This window comes from Cydia fagiglandana, chromosome 6, assembly GCF_963556715.1.
Source record: "Cydia fagiglandana chromosome 6, ilCydFagi1.1, whole genome shotgun sequence".
Taxonomy (NCBI): Eukaryota; Metazoa; Arthropoda; class Insecta; order Lepidoptera; family Tortricidae; genus Cydia; species Cydia fagiglandana.
The window spans coordinates 20438394-20453903 of record NC_085937.1 but is presented as its reverse complement, the minus strand read 5'-3'; the positions used below and the strand labels follow the sequence as shown (position 1 = coordinate 20453903).

The following is a 15510-nucleotide window of genomic DNA, read 5'->3' as shown; positions in this document are numbered from 1 at the left end:
ATAATCATAATCACATGATTTCTGGACGACCCCCTAGGTAGACTTATCCGCTACTATTGAACATTGTATTGTGATTATGAGTCCTTGTTACTCGAAATTATTGTTATTTTATTAAAAACTATAGATAGTAGGTACAATATAGTAGGAACATACTTTATGGCGCAAATATAAAAACTGTAAAGTCATATTTTTCCGTTGGACTATTTGAACGTCTGATTCCGAGCATCTGAACTTTAATATCATGCATGTATAAATGCATAAAACCGTAGTACATTAAGTCAGTAACATTGGCATAACACATGAGTACTTATCCATGCCAACTAGAGCGTTGCAATGCTCACGGTGCATAGCATAGCAACTGCACCGAGATTCATCTGGCCGCTATTCCACATTGCATTCTACACATCACAGGGGCCCGATTTTTGAATTTCGATCGGCCGATTTCGTCACTCGAAAATCAGCGGAAAACGGCGAAATGCTAATTTTTGAAATACGAGCGATCGAAATGTGGAATCTAGTGGTATTGACCACTCGATTTCAATTCTATTAGTAGAATTTAAACGCCTAGTAGTGGAGATACCATTTAACGAAATACACGAAATCGAGAGGTCGAATTTCAAAAATCGGGCCCCAGACAGGGTCGTCTTAAACTATGCTGGGACCCTTGGGCACATAAGAATTTGGGGCCCTTTTGGAAAGTCAAGAAAGCGAATCAAACATAAAAATTCATCTTATTCAATTACTCTTTTACTTGTGCGAAGTTAGGGTGTAACGGTTGATATTTTTGCCAGCCCTGTTTTTCAATAAATTGCAACATTGATAACGGGGATTTATAATTACCTACTCACTGTTTTAGTTTTTTTTTGCTGTAGGTTAGGTAGATAATACTTAAATGGGGACTGCGATTGTGTGGAGAAGCGGTCTTCCCCCTTTTCTCTTAATAAAAAATATCTATAATAGATGTCACTAGTTTGGTTTAAAATAAGTCGAAATGCATCCTATAATACCTACTTATATTCGAGGCGGCCTTATTAGCTTTCTTTATATTCAATGTATAAAGAAGACCATAACACACATCCTTATAAAGAAAAAAATCTAAAAACACTTCGCTCAGTTTACAGCGGATTAACGACTAAAGTAGGTCCTATGTTTATGGATTAGATATTTAAGTGAAAAACTGTGATTAATTATAGAAGTGGAAGATTTCTTTGAAAGAATGTTAATTCCTTTAATGCTTGAATAACCTTGACTATCTTATGAGTAAATCACTTTAATGGAGTTTGTAAATTAATGGTAATCTGTTTGTAACTGTACCAAATATTACCTACATATTTTTAAATAGCTATAAATGTAAAATACAAATAATGTTACTAACTCAAGCGGATCTAAAGCGTCAAAAATATGCCCCTCTCTCCCCTGCCTACATAGTCATCCCTTTCTCTGTAGAAACGGCGGGTTGCTGGTCTGCCGACGCGAAACGCTTCACTCGTGATTTGGGACGTCGACTCAGACAGAAAGGGGAGGGTCCCCGCTCCGAGTCGTTCCTTGTGCAAAGGCTGTCCGTGGTGATCCAGCGTGGAAATGCTGCGAGCATCATGGGCACCTTTGCACCGGGAACGGCAGGGAGCGGTTTGTTTTCTTAAATTTATAGTTTTAATTTTTATTTGTAAGCCTTAGTTGAGTATGTTTTTTGTCATGTATGTAGAACTTTTAAGAATATATTTTTTTTACTCAAAGAATTAAATAAAGGTTAATATAATACATCTATGTACCTACGGCTTTACCACTTTTAAAAATATGGATAATCATAATTTTATTCAGCGTTCATTCAAGCTATTCAGAACGCGTCGATTTTGCCTACTGTATAGCGACACCTAGCGGGTACTGCGGTTACTAATCAATAAAATGAACAATATTCATGTCATAACTCAAACAGGATTCGTTTTCTGCGACGAGAAATATCGCAAGGCACCTGCATAGTTTACGAAAAATAATAATTGAATCTAAAATCTAACGCTACAGCCCAAACCTCATTGTAATAAGGGTATGTGCCCATACCCAGCAGTGGAATGCATGTAGGCTGTTGAAGAAGATTAGCATTCTATAATCGATATATTTCTATTTTCAGGATGGCACCACACCGCTGATCCTGTCTGCCGCGATGGGCCACACAGAGTGTGTGAGAGAACTGCTCGCGCAAGGGGCAGACCCGGCCTGCAGTCGAACGGTATGATTCACTATTTTATAATACTGTTTCTTTCACTCTTGATGCCACCATGCATGTGTGAATGAGAGGTTCAGTTCTTCAATATGCTGTCACAGTAAAAACACACTAGATGGCGCTATTATTTTCACAGTATAATCTTATCTTTGTGCTCAGTACTAAAGTGTAGTCTATGTCAGACAGGAACGAGTGCGTTGTTCTTCGCGGCCCAGGGCGGGTTCCTCGACATCGCGAGGCTATTGCTCGACGCGGGCGCCGGCATCGACGCTCCGAGCACGGTCAGTTGATTATGAACTCTATGTCATAGGCTACAAGGCTCACACTTGCACGGAGTAGTGCGTTGTTCTTCGCGGCCCAGGGCGGGTTCCTCGACATCGCGAGGCTACTGCTGGACGCGGGCGCCGGCATCGACGCTCCGAGCACGGTCAGTTGATTATGAACTCTATGTCATAGGCTACAAGGCTCACAACAACAACATACAACAAAATATCGATCCTAGAAGAAAAATTGTGAGGACCAAACTTGTAGAGAATCAAATTTCCTACAATTTTTGTCCTCACGGTTTTACTGTAAAATCAAAAATGGCCAAGTTATTAAAGAAAAACCGTTTTTCGAATATACGCAGGACCCTAATTCAGTCTACTTTTTGAATTTACACTCCCAGTGACCCCCCGAGGGACCTACGAAAATTCATGAACTCATTATTCACGGGTCAAAATCTATAATGACTGAACTAGTGGTGTAGCGGTACGCAAAAGGAAACATTGTGGCAATACTGGGATTAGTGCTTTTCAAGCAGTTAGTAAAGGGCCTAAGTAAACATAATTCTTGTCGCGTTGCAGGATGGCGGGACCCCGTTGTTCGTGGCGTGTCAGTGTGGGCATCTGCCTGTCGTCGAAGAGCTGATCGCGAGGGGAGCCAATGTCAATTCTGCCATGAAGGTAACCCTTTCAAAATCTTTGATCAACTTGACCGACATAGCATGCCTCAGATTTGACGAATGAAAAAACTTCGTGGACAAAAGATTCTTTCGATCCTCGCTATAATATAATGTAGATGCAAAGACACGGACATTATATTATGCTCTAATATTTTATGATTTCCATACGGAACTCTTGGGCTTTTCAATTTCAATCATACCTATAATATTTTTGATCGCATTTAGCAGTCACAAGCTTAGTGTTGTAGATACTCTAGATAATATTATGATTATGAGGGTAGTTAATAGTGGCGTTCATAGAACTCAATCAATTCCCACTGGCTGGTCTAGTAGGCACTTTATCTTACAATCTTTCAAGAAAAAATCGGCGGATATAAGTTTGGATATACTCGTATGTATGTGTGTCATTCTGCAGCACCGTGATCGGTTCATTGTGTTGGTTATTTTTTTAAATTTAATCATTATTTTCCAGGACAAAGCCACCCCCCTCTTCATAGCAGCGCAAAACGGTCACGAAGAGGTCTGCCGGACTCTCCTCACAGCCGGCGCTAGAGTTGATTCTGCTCGCGCCGACCGCGCAACTCCATTGTGGATCGCGGCGCAGTGCGGACACGATCATGTAGCTAGGACATTGCTAGCTGCCGGTGCGAGGGTCGACCAGATACGACAGGTAATAGAGTCAGTAGAACAAGAAACAAAGCTTCTGACAGTAGAAATGCAACTTGCAGCCCAAAACGGCCACGAAAAGTCTGGCGAACTCTTCTTACAACCGGTGCTAGGGTAGATTCCGCGCGCCTACTGCGCTACTCCATTGTGAATAGCGACGCAGTGTTGACATGATCATGTCCTTATTGCTAGCTGTCGGTGCAAGAGACGACCAGATAAGAATAAGAATAAAGATCATTTAATTCAGCAAAGGTTACAGATATACCAGGGGTGTCCGCACTAGGCAATGCCTGTATCGCGGAAACCCAAATTACAATTAAATATCAGAGTTGTTACAATTAGTCTAACATCTAGTAAGAATATGACGAATAGACATGACGTCAGTAAGAGAATAGAACAGTTACTTTTCAAAAACGAGTGGCTTGAATAGCGAGAAAGACACTAAAGACAGAAAGGCCTGAAGTCTTGCGCAACTAAGTACCCGAGCAGATTTCTTTTTCTTAGCACAATACAAGGGATATTCTGAGTCTGCAGTCTGCCGCCCGTAGCCACGCAATGGTTAAGCCCGTCGCTGCTCTAAAAACAACATCCACAAGAGTAACATATTCTCTATATTTTGAGAGAAACATATTCTCTATCTTTTGATAATCGGATGGAAGTTTTTGACTTAATTTTTTTACCTCGTGCCCATAATATACTACGTAAACTTTGATGCTATTTATTGTTCAAGATTCAAGACAGCGAGTCTGCATAGAAAGAACTAGTTTTATAATACCGTAGAAAATGGTTTGAATTTCGACTGCCTTTTGATTTAACAAATGCGATCTCCGAAATCCAAACGTTCACGAATATCAATCATGAATTCCCCAATTTCTATTGGTGCCATGACCAGGATCCAGAAGCGGTATCATGGTCGCATTTTTATCACCTGTCCTGCCATGCGTCACTTTCGCACTGACATATTTGTTAGAACGAGACAGGCATGGTGACAATAGTAGAAGAGCCGGCCGCAAATTTTCTTACCGACTTGATACCACGATGAAATGCACAATGGTGTCCCATAAAAGTGATGCTAAGTCCGAATTCGATAGTCTGCCACGGCGGAACTTGCCGAAAGTACGAAAAAGAAGGCCACTTCCGGTGCGAAAAAAGGGGGCTGATTTAACCCATCTGATACCGAAATAATAGTTATGGCAGCAGTTAGAAATTTACATGTAGACACATAAAAGCGAAGTCTGCCAGTATTTTTTTTGCCGGAAGTGCTTGGCAGACGCTCTCAAAGGTGGCCAACGGGACCCCTAATTTAACCCATCTGATACCACCATGAAACCAATTCCAGTCGGTAGGTATGAACCCTCATGTCAGGAATATATAAGTCTGCCAAGGCTTTTCCTGCCGAAACACCTTGGCAGACGAGATTATGTAAGCAAGGTCGGCATCGGTTACCCTACACTAACCCATCTGATACCACCATGAAACCAATTCCAGTCGGTAGGTACGAACCCCCATTTTAGGAATATATAAGTCTGCCAAGGTTTTTCCTGCCGAAACACCTTGGCAGACGAGATTATAAACAAGATGACCATCGGTTACCGTACACTAACCCATCTGATACCGCCATGAAACCAATTCCAGTCGGTAGGTATGAACCCTCATTTCAGGAATATATAAGTCTGCCAAGGCTTTTCCTGCCGTAACACCATGGCAGACGAGATTATGTAAGCAAGGTAACCATCGGTTACCCTACACTAACCCATCTGATACCACCATGAAACCAATTCCAGTGGGTAGGTATGAACCCCCATTTTAGAAATATATAAGTCTGCCAAGGTTTTTCCTGCCGAAACACCTTGGCAGACGAGATTATAAGCAAAATGACCATCGGTTACCGTACACTAACCCATCTGATACCACCATGAAACCAATTCTAGTCGGTAGGTATGAACCCTCATTTCAGGAATTTATAAGTCTGCCAAGGCCTTTCCTGCCGAAACACCTTGACAGACGAGATTATGTAAGCAGCATCCACATACGATGGATCCGTATTTTTGGATTATACAGATTACGGACATTATTAATAGCTCTAGGCTTATTTATTACTTTATGCTTATACATATTTGTATATAATTATGTTACTAATAAAATATATTTATAATTTATTAAACCTAAACTTAATACATTGGGAATTCATTACCTGCTTACGGCAGTAGTAGGGATAAGTGGGTGAGTTCTGGCTCACTGAGCCAGGCCAACAGTCCCTCCCCCTTTTTTCCCTTGTTGAGGCCCTGCAACCTTGCCTTGAACCCAAACTAATGTCATTGTAGCTCGAATCTAACCTAATCTATTTTTATTGCTTTTAGAATATTTCAATTATCTACTTTTGCAAAGTTAAAGGTTGAAATCTCTATTTCGCAAAATGGAATTTTAATGTGACTTTAATGTATGTGCAGTCTACTTAGTAATTGGGTTTAAAGATATAAAAACACACATTTTATTTCCTATCCTAAGTATCCTATCCTAAGTTTATTCAAATAATATTCTGAACATATATAGTAATTAGACTGGTCATATTTTTCATAAAATCGATTTCGACTGCCAAAGCATATTACTTTTTGGCAACCGGGTTTTTTAACCTAATTAGACCCCGCTGAATCCGAATTTGCCGGTTGCTCGATCGAAATCTTGACCGGAAGTGAGATATTTGACATTAAAGGTCCCTTTTTTTCGTTTTTTGTAAATAACTCTTAAACGGTGGCACATAGCAAAAAATGTTCTATTACATAAGTATTCTGCATAAAATTGCCTACAAGAAAGATTCATTACAATTTTTCGCTAGGATCAATATTCAAAGAGATTTTAACGCGGGAAATTTAATTATAATCACTTCTAAGGTCCCGTTTTTTAGGTTTTCGTAAATAACTCATAAACGGTGGCCAATATCAAAAAATGTTGTTAGACGTTAATAATCTACACAAAATTTTGAACAAAAAAGATTCAGTACACTTTTTGCAGGGATCAATATTTAAAAAGATAATAAAGAGGGAAAGTTAATTATAATAAATTCTAAGGTTCCTTGTTTTTATTTTTTCGTTAATAATTTGAAAAGTATGACTCATAGCAAAAAAAAATCTTATACATAAATAATAAACGTAAAATTTCCTACAAGAAACATGCACATCAAACATCAAACATCAACATTTATTCAGCAAATAGGCCACAAGGGCACTTTTACACGTCAACATTGAATTTACATAAAAGCAAAAATAATAACATCAACAATTTTATAAAATAAAACTAACAATTCAATCTAACGTATTACAATTACTAAGAGATGTATATGGTCTCTTAATGTCGAATTACATACAAAATACAAATAAAAAAACACACGAAAAAAAATCTATAATATTTAGAGGTGTAAATGTCTCTAGGTGTCAGAACTATAAGATTATATAGTTTATCAAGTTATCCTTAGAGATGTATAGGGTCCCCAAGAGTCAATTTCCTGTATAATTAATACATTCATTAAGAGAAAAGAAACATACGAGAACAGAATGAGGCGTCTCACTGTAATTAATTAATAAAAATTAAGTTACTAAGTATAATAGCTCGTGTTAGCTTAAACAGACCAGTCTCCACAAACAGCACCCGTTCACGAGTATGACGCGTATCTCAGCCATCGCCTCCCTCAACCTTCATTCGGGAAAGTGGCGACCCGAGTGGGAGAACACTTTTCGCTAGGATCAATATTTAAAAAGACAAAGCAGCGGGTATGTTAATTATAATCAATTTTAAAGTCCCTTTTTAGTTTTTTGTAAATAACTCGTAAACGGTGTCCCATAGCGAAATAGGTTCTTAAGAATAAATTATCTACATAAAATTTCCTCCAAAAAACATCTAGAACACTTTTCTCTAGGATCAATATTTCAAGCGATATTAAAGGAAGAAAGTTAATTACAATCAGTTCACAGGTCACTTTTTTTTAGTTTTTCGTAAATAACTCGTAAACGGTGCCCCTTGCAAAACAATATTCTACATAAAATTGTCCACAATAAAGGTTCTGTACACTTTTTCGCTACGGTCAATATTTAAAGAGATATTAAAGGGGGTAAGTTAATTATAATCAATTTCCAGGTCCCTATTTTTAGGATTTCGCAAATCACTCGTAAAATAAGGCTCATAGCAAAATAAGTTCTTAATGTTCTTGTAAATAAATAATCGATATAAAATTTTCTACGAAAGACATATGGAACACTTTTCTCTTTTTAGGGTTCCATACCTCAAAATGAATAAAAACCGGCCAAGCGCGAGTCGGACTCGCGTTGCAAGGGTTCCGTACATTACCCAATTTTTAACAGTGTATTTTATATATGTGAAACGCGAGTGAATTGCCTTTAAAAAACCTGTAGGGATCGGTTCAAAAACTATAAGTAATGTCCGACTCGCGCTTGACTGCATAATTCTAATAGGTTTTCCTGTCATCTATAGATTCTATTCTGTGTATCTTTTCAAAATTTTAGACCCAGTAGTTTCGGAGATAAAGCCCCCTTCCCCAAAATAAAACATTAAAATACAAAAAAATACCATCCCCCCCTTTATCTCCGAAACTACTGGGTCTAAATTTTGGAAATAAAATATAATAAAATAGTTCTTTACCTATATAGACGTAAACCTAAAAATAGGGACCTGGAAATTGATTATAATTAACTTACCCCCTTTAATACCTCTTCAAATATTGATCGTAGCGAAAAAGTGTACAGAACCTTTTTTGTGGACAATTTTATGTTTAATATTTATGTAGAATATTGTTTTGCAACGGGCCACCGTTTACGAGTTATTTACGAAAAACTAAAAAAAAGTGACCTGTGAACTGATTGTAATTAACTTTCTTCCTTTAATATCGCTTGAAATATTGATCCTAGAGAAAAGTATTCTAGATGTTTTTTGGAGGAAATTTTATGTAGATAATTTATTCTTAAGAACCTATTTCGCTATGGGACACCGTTACGAGTTATTTACAAAAAACTAAAAAGGGACTTTAAAATTGATTATAATTAACTTACCCGCTGCTTTGTCTTTTTAAATATTGATCCTAGCGAAAAGTGTTCTGCATGTTTCTTGTAGGAAATTTTACGTTTATTATTTATGTATAAGATTTTTTTTGCTATGAGTCATACTTTTCAAATTATTAACGAAAAAATAAAAACAAGGAACCTTAGAATTTAGTATAATTAACTTTCTCTCTTTATTATCTTTTTAAATATTGATCCCTGCAAAAAGTGTATTGAATCTTTTTTGTTCAAAATTTTATGTAGATTATTAACGTCTAATAACATTTTTTTGATATTGGCCACCGTTTATGAGTTATTTACGAAAACCTAAAAAACGGGACCTTAGAAGTGATTATAATTAAATTTCCCGCGTTAAAATCTCTTTTAATATTGATCCTAGCGAAAAATTGTACTGAATCTTTCTTGTAGGCAATTTTATGCATATTACTTATGTAATAGAACATTTTTTGCTATGCACCACCGTTTAAGAGTTATTTACGAAATACGAAAAAAACGGACCTTTAATGTCAAATATCTCACTTCCGGTCAAGATTTCGATCGAGCAACCGGCAAATTCGGATTCAGCGGGGTCTAATTAGGTTAAAAAACTCGGTTGCCAAAAAGTAATATGATTTGCCAGTCGCATCAAGAAGGAGAGCGATTTTGATTTTTTTTGTCTAGTCTAAATATCATTACTTATTCTGTGTACAGTGGAGAAAACGAATGAAATCATGCAATTTGATTTTGCTATTTTTAAATAAAGAGTAACTAAACAGTATTTTCCACAGTTGTTGGTAATGATACCATCTCTTACAATTTCTCTTCATGAACATTTTATGATACCTAACCTTCCAGTTTTCGCCCGAATTAATCAAAAAATTCACCAACTCCATTTACACCAACCAAATAGAAAACGGCTCCGTGTCCGAATTCGCGATCTCGAGTCCGGGTCCGCGTCCGGGTCCAGGTTCAGGTAGAAGTCGAATTCAAAATCTTGCTTGTTTTGCCAGTGGGGTTACTTGCTTAACAATCAATTAGAAAAAGACAAGTCGTCGAGGAGTTCCGTTCTGATCACCATCAGCAATACCACTTCATCAAATGCCACTGTTCTTAATGTAAATCCTTGTTTGCCTGATGAAAATACAAGAGTCACTATACAATGCCATTAAGATTTGTAGAGTTCCCTCGATTCCTTATGGATCCCATCATCAGAACTTGAGCTTCACGATAATATGACTTAAAAATCTAACGTGCTTAACAAACATAACGAAGAGGACAAATCCCCAAACATGAGCTATGCGTCGTTGAAGAGTTCCATTCTGATCATCATCAGCAGTTTCACTTCATCAAATGTCACAATTCTGAATGTAAATGCTTGGTTTGTTTAAAATACACCAGTATCACTATATGTTAGGGTGGTTCAAAAAACATTTTTTTTCCTAAGGGGCACCCCCTTATTTTGTTACACTTATTATGTTGATAAAATACACCAAGTTTCTTAATTTATCTCAACTATACTTCGTTTTTTTTAGCATTAGAAATTAGGTAAACAATCTTGATGTGTATTTTAATTGAAAAACAGATTTTAAAAATAAGTTACGGCAATTATGTATGTAACAATTATTAATCTAGTACGATCATTTATATTCGTCTGCTTTCATAAGTAATACTTTTTGAATTTTGAAAAGCGTTTTTCAATTAAAAGACATGCTAAGATCGCTTACCTTCTTGCAAGTTCTTTCTAATGCTAAAAAAAAAACGAACTATACAAGGGGGTGCTTAACCACGTTGAAATTTTGTATGTTATTTGAAACCCAACAAAAAGAGTATTTATGATTCAGAATTTTATTTAAATATCTGGTTTCACACTATTTGCACATGTGATGTATAAGTTTTGAAGTAGAAAAACATTTTCTTTCAAAATAATATCTTTTAAATCACACTTTCAAATAATGTGAAAACTACTACTTACATAAAAATCAAAAAAATAGTAACTTATTTTTTTTTTATTTCATACAATTTGAAAAATTTCAAATTGTTTTGAGCACCCCCTTGTAGTTAAGATTGTAAGATTACAAACTTGGCGTATTTTGTCAACATAATAAGTTTTGATAAGCACGCTCCATTGAAACCTACTCGAGTCAAGCACTACCCCGCGCCATGGCTTACACCTGAGATTAAGTCACTCATGGCTAAGCGGAATCGTGCTCGCGTCAAACTCCGTAAAGACCCTACCGATGAAAACATGCGTGCTTTTACTTCTTTGCGCAACCGGTGCAACAAAGCGTGTCGAAATGCAAGGCGTAATTATATTCACCAGTCCATTAACGATTGTCCTCCCGCAAAGCTGTGGAAATTTCTTAAATCTCTTGGGGTGGGCAAGAGTCATCAAGGTCACACGGGTGTACTCGATTTAGAAGCTATCAATCGGCACTTTAGTTCTTCCCCGGTTGAGCTTGACCCTTCTGTAAAGCAACGTACGTTATCTATTCTAGCCAATACTCCTCGGCCCGATACGTCCTTGTTCCACTTTCGCTCTATCTCACCGCAGGAGGTCCTTGCAATTCTTAAAACAATTAAAACTAATGCCGTTGGTGAAGATGCCCTGAGCTTGGGCATGATTGTGCTCGTGGCGGAAATTATCGCACCCGTTCTGGCCCAAATCATTAATTTCTCTTTCTCGTCTGGCTCCTTCCCCTCTTCTTGGAAACTTGCACATGTAATTGTAATGTAATTAATTAAATGTAATTCCTTTCCCAGTACCGTCCCATTTCTATTCTTCCAATCCTCTCAAAAGTAACTGAACACTTTGTACACAAACTTCTCTCCTCCTTTCTAAATAACTATAACCTCTTGAATCCCCTACAGTCTGGTTTTCGCCCCGGACACAGTACTGTCTCGGCTTTGGTCAAGGTTACCGACGACATTCGGCTCAATATAGAGAAAAAAGAGCTAACGGCTTTGGTTCTTTTAGATTTCAGCAGTGCTTTCAACACCGTGGATTTTGACGTACTTCTAGCTATTTTACGTAATTACAATCTGTCCCCCTTAGCACTTTCTTGGTTCCGCGATTACCTATTTGGAAGGCGCCAGCGGGTCATGGTCGAGGATACTGTTTCTTCGTGGTGTGAATTGACCGCGGGGGTCCCTCAGGGTAGGGTCCTGTCGCCTCTACTTTTTTCTCTATTTATTAACGGGTTCACGAAGTCGCTTGTTTCTTCCTACCACCTTTATGCAGATGACTTGCAAATTTACTCAGCGGCTAGTATAGATAATTTAGGACCACTAATAAGCCAAATTAACGGGGATCTTGACTCTATTCGCGACTGGGCAACATCTTTTGGCCTCATGGTTAACGCGAAAAAGTCGCAGGCAATTCTCATTGGGAGTCCTCACTTCATCTCTAAGTTGTCTGAAGTGACAATGCCTAAAATTCTCTTCGATGGAACACACATTCCTTTCTCAGCCACTGTAAGAAATTTAGGCATTGTCATGGATCAGACTCTTTCTTGGTCATCCCACGTGACTGAAACCAGTAGGAGGCTTTTTGCTTCCCTGCACTCGCTTCGTCGGCTGCAGAGTTTCCTCCCTGTCCACACGAAAGTCATGCTAGCACGTTCTCTGCTTATTCCCCTTCTTGATTATGCGGACATTGCTGTTCTGGATCTCACGGAGGAACTACTTGACAAGCTTGAACGTTTGCAAAATGTTTGCATCAGATACATTTTTGGCTTACGCAAATTTGATCACATTTCATCTTTCCGCTCCCAACTCAAATGGCTGCCCATTCGGCGTCGTAGAGACATTCATGTACTTTCCCTTCTATTTAACGTCCTTTTCTCTCCTTCTTCTCCCCCTTATCTCTCGGAGAGGTTTAAATTTTTAGCAGACGGCAGCGGGCACCGGCTCCGTTCCAGTGCAGATCCCTCTCTGGCTATCCCGCCACACAAACACCGTTCCTATGACAAGTCTTTTACTGTGTACTCTGTCAAATTATGGAATTCCTTACCGTCTTCTCTTCGTAAGTGTCAATCGGTCGCATCGCTAAAGGCGAATTTAAAAAAGTTATGGCTTTCTGACGGAACTTGAAATCTAAAAGATGTATGCGGTTAGGTAGTTTTAGTATATATGTATTATATCATATACAATGTATTATATGTATTATATATTTTAAATATATATAGTTGTTTACATATTTGTTATATTTCATATCCCATACTTTGTATATGGGTACATAATTATAGTAGGATATAGGTTTACCTATCTTGTAGGATATTAAATATATTCAGCCGTATTCATAAACAGTTAGAGCATTGATCATCAGTTGCTGATAACCGGATGTCACAAAACGTGATTCATAAACGTTTATTATCGCTAAACAGTTGATCATCTCTTTATTAAATCCTCGGAAAGTTACGGAGCCGTGGACCCTTCTTTATCTGCTTATTATCCCTAAAATACAAGATGGCGGTCACAAAACAGCTGATTTTGACAAGACAGCATTTCACAAATTCGTGCAAACGTCGATGAGACTTGTATCGTAATTTAGTGATTTAGGTTCTTTTTGTTTAAAAAACCTCTAAATTAAATAAATGTGTGGTTTAATATGTGTAAATAAGGAGATAAACCATTACATACCTAGATATAGTGCGTAAATAGCGGGAAACCTAGATATTGCGCCTTTGTTAGGAGTTGTTTGCATGATTGTGTGTCGCATTCATCAAGATGCAAGCAATTTATGCGATACGAGCTGTTATACATAAGACTAGACTTCACGACTGGGGCACCGGCGTCGGATAAAGCACCTCACCAACCTATATACCTATCATAAAAGAATGAAAACTACTACAGCGCAAAGAAGTGAGTATACCTACTTTTCTTACATACTCATTACCTGCCATAAAACGTTGATTTATTATAAGATTACGGTATTCTCAAACTCTAACTAAAAGGTATTATTTGTGCACATATTACATAGGACCCTGTAAGGGCACAGCAATATCAGCAATACTGAAGATACTTAATTGAATAATATGGGCAGGTATATAGGTACCTTTATTGTGGGACATATCATATTCCAATTTGTAGGTATCATTATCACTAAAATATAATATACCTATCAAAATAAACTATGGTTGGCCTACTTTGGTTGGATTTCTATGCACTGTCAACGCTGCCACTGCACTGAATGCTGAGTTCTGTGTGAAGTCCACACTGAGCAGAGTTAATTTTTGACATTGTGATAGATAAATAAAACAAGTTCATGTATTTTAAACTGATATTTTTATTATAACATATAAACATATTTCATGTGCTAATTTAGGGAAATCAAACAACCCACTTAAATAAAACAATTTTATTACATTTAACAATCATCAAACTAGTTAATATTTTTTTCTTTATTTCAGTACAACCAACTTCATTTGCTGGCTGGTTAGATGCCAGAACAGTGTGGCCACCAGATTGTGTAGCCAGCTCCGGACAATAGCTGATGGAATACTCGCAACCTGAAAAGAACACAGTTTCAATTAATATATTCATTGAATCAACCTATATCATCTTTTATTTTTAGTTTAAGTACAACATCCTAATGGATATGGCGATATGGAGATATGGAATAATTTCCATATTGTTGTGTCAACTGTACGGAATAATGGATCTCCATCCAGGCAGAGATTCTGTTGTAGTTTGTCAATACCATAGCTATCTCACAGCAAAACTTAAGAATTACATACATGTCTGTTTTGTTCATAGTTACATATTACTTGTACCTAGCGTACCTACACTGTTACTTACCGGCAATTGTAATTTGAAAAAATGAAATTATACAATAATAACAAAGTTATGAATTGAAATGCTAATATACTTTTAAACAAATAATTAACCTACACAGGTGTGTTATGATTGATAAGAAGATTATGTAAAAATCATATTGATATCTATGTTGGTTTTAAATTACATAACCTACCAACAGCGACGCTCCTGTGAATAATGAACATTTCTGCCTCATTATGAATTGTGCAGTTTGCCTTTTAATGCGGCAATTGGCTGAGATGTTTCACTGCAAACATTGTCACTGTCTAGTTGCATATATAAGCGCTTAACTCTGCGCCCAAGCTAAACAAAAAAGGTTTGAAGATAAATCGCCACTTCACTGATAAATTGGTTCCATCGTGGTTGGTTAAGTATGTTCCACTGTGTTATGCTATGTTAAGTTATCCACTAATTCTAATTATAAACAGCTCCTAACTAGCTTAGTTAGCTCTGCTCTTTTAGAAAACACCGATAGTAAGTCAAATCAAATGTCAAATTAAAAATGAAGAGGCCGTAATTTTTTGGGTGTCGAGTGTATGTTCATGAAAATACTACCACATTTTACGTTAAGTAATGAATAAAACGTGAAAAGGGAGGAGGGAGGCCTTTGCCCAGCAGTGGGACACTCTAGACTAAATATAAAAATGAATAACCAAACCTTGCTCACCTGATTTATCTTCACCGATCATTTGATATGAATAGTGTCAATATCGTTCGTGTTTCGTCACCAGAACAAAATGTGTTGGAATCCGTGGTATCACGGTGGCGATGGCGCGCAGGCGGGCTTGCGGTGATTTCTTGCTGTGATTTCTCCAATT

At 37.4% G+C, this 15510-nt stretch overlaps 1 protein-coding gene and 1 long non-coding RNA gene across 6 annotated transcripts in view; both read left to right on the top strand.

Annotated features, from left to right (window-relative positions):
• The window catches only part of LOC134665459 (uncharacterized), a 430855-nt gene that overhangs the window by 396455 nt on the left and 18890 nt on the right, over window positions 1-15510 (top strand). The window lies entirely within an intron of this gene.
• Window positions 1-15510, top strand: part of LOC134665433 (ankyrin repeat domain-containing protein 29) — a 71040-nt gene that overhangs the window by 50808 nt on the left and 4722 nt on the right. Inside the window, exons 3-6 of the mRNA XM_063522404.1 lie at window positions 2129-2227; window positions 2404-2502; window positions 3067-3165; window positions 3637-3834. Of these exons, the coding sequence (XP_063378474.1) occupies window positions 2129-2227; window positions 2404-2502; window positions 3067-3165; window positions 3637-3834 (495 nt within the window). The remainder of the gene's footprint in view (window positions 1-2128; window positions 2228-2403; window positions 2503-3066; window positions 3166-3636; window positions 3835-15510) is intronic.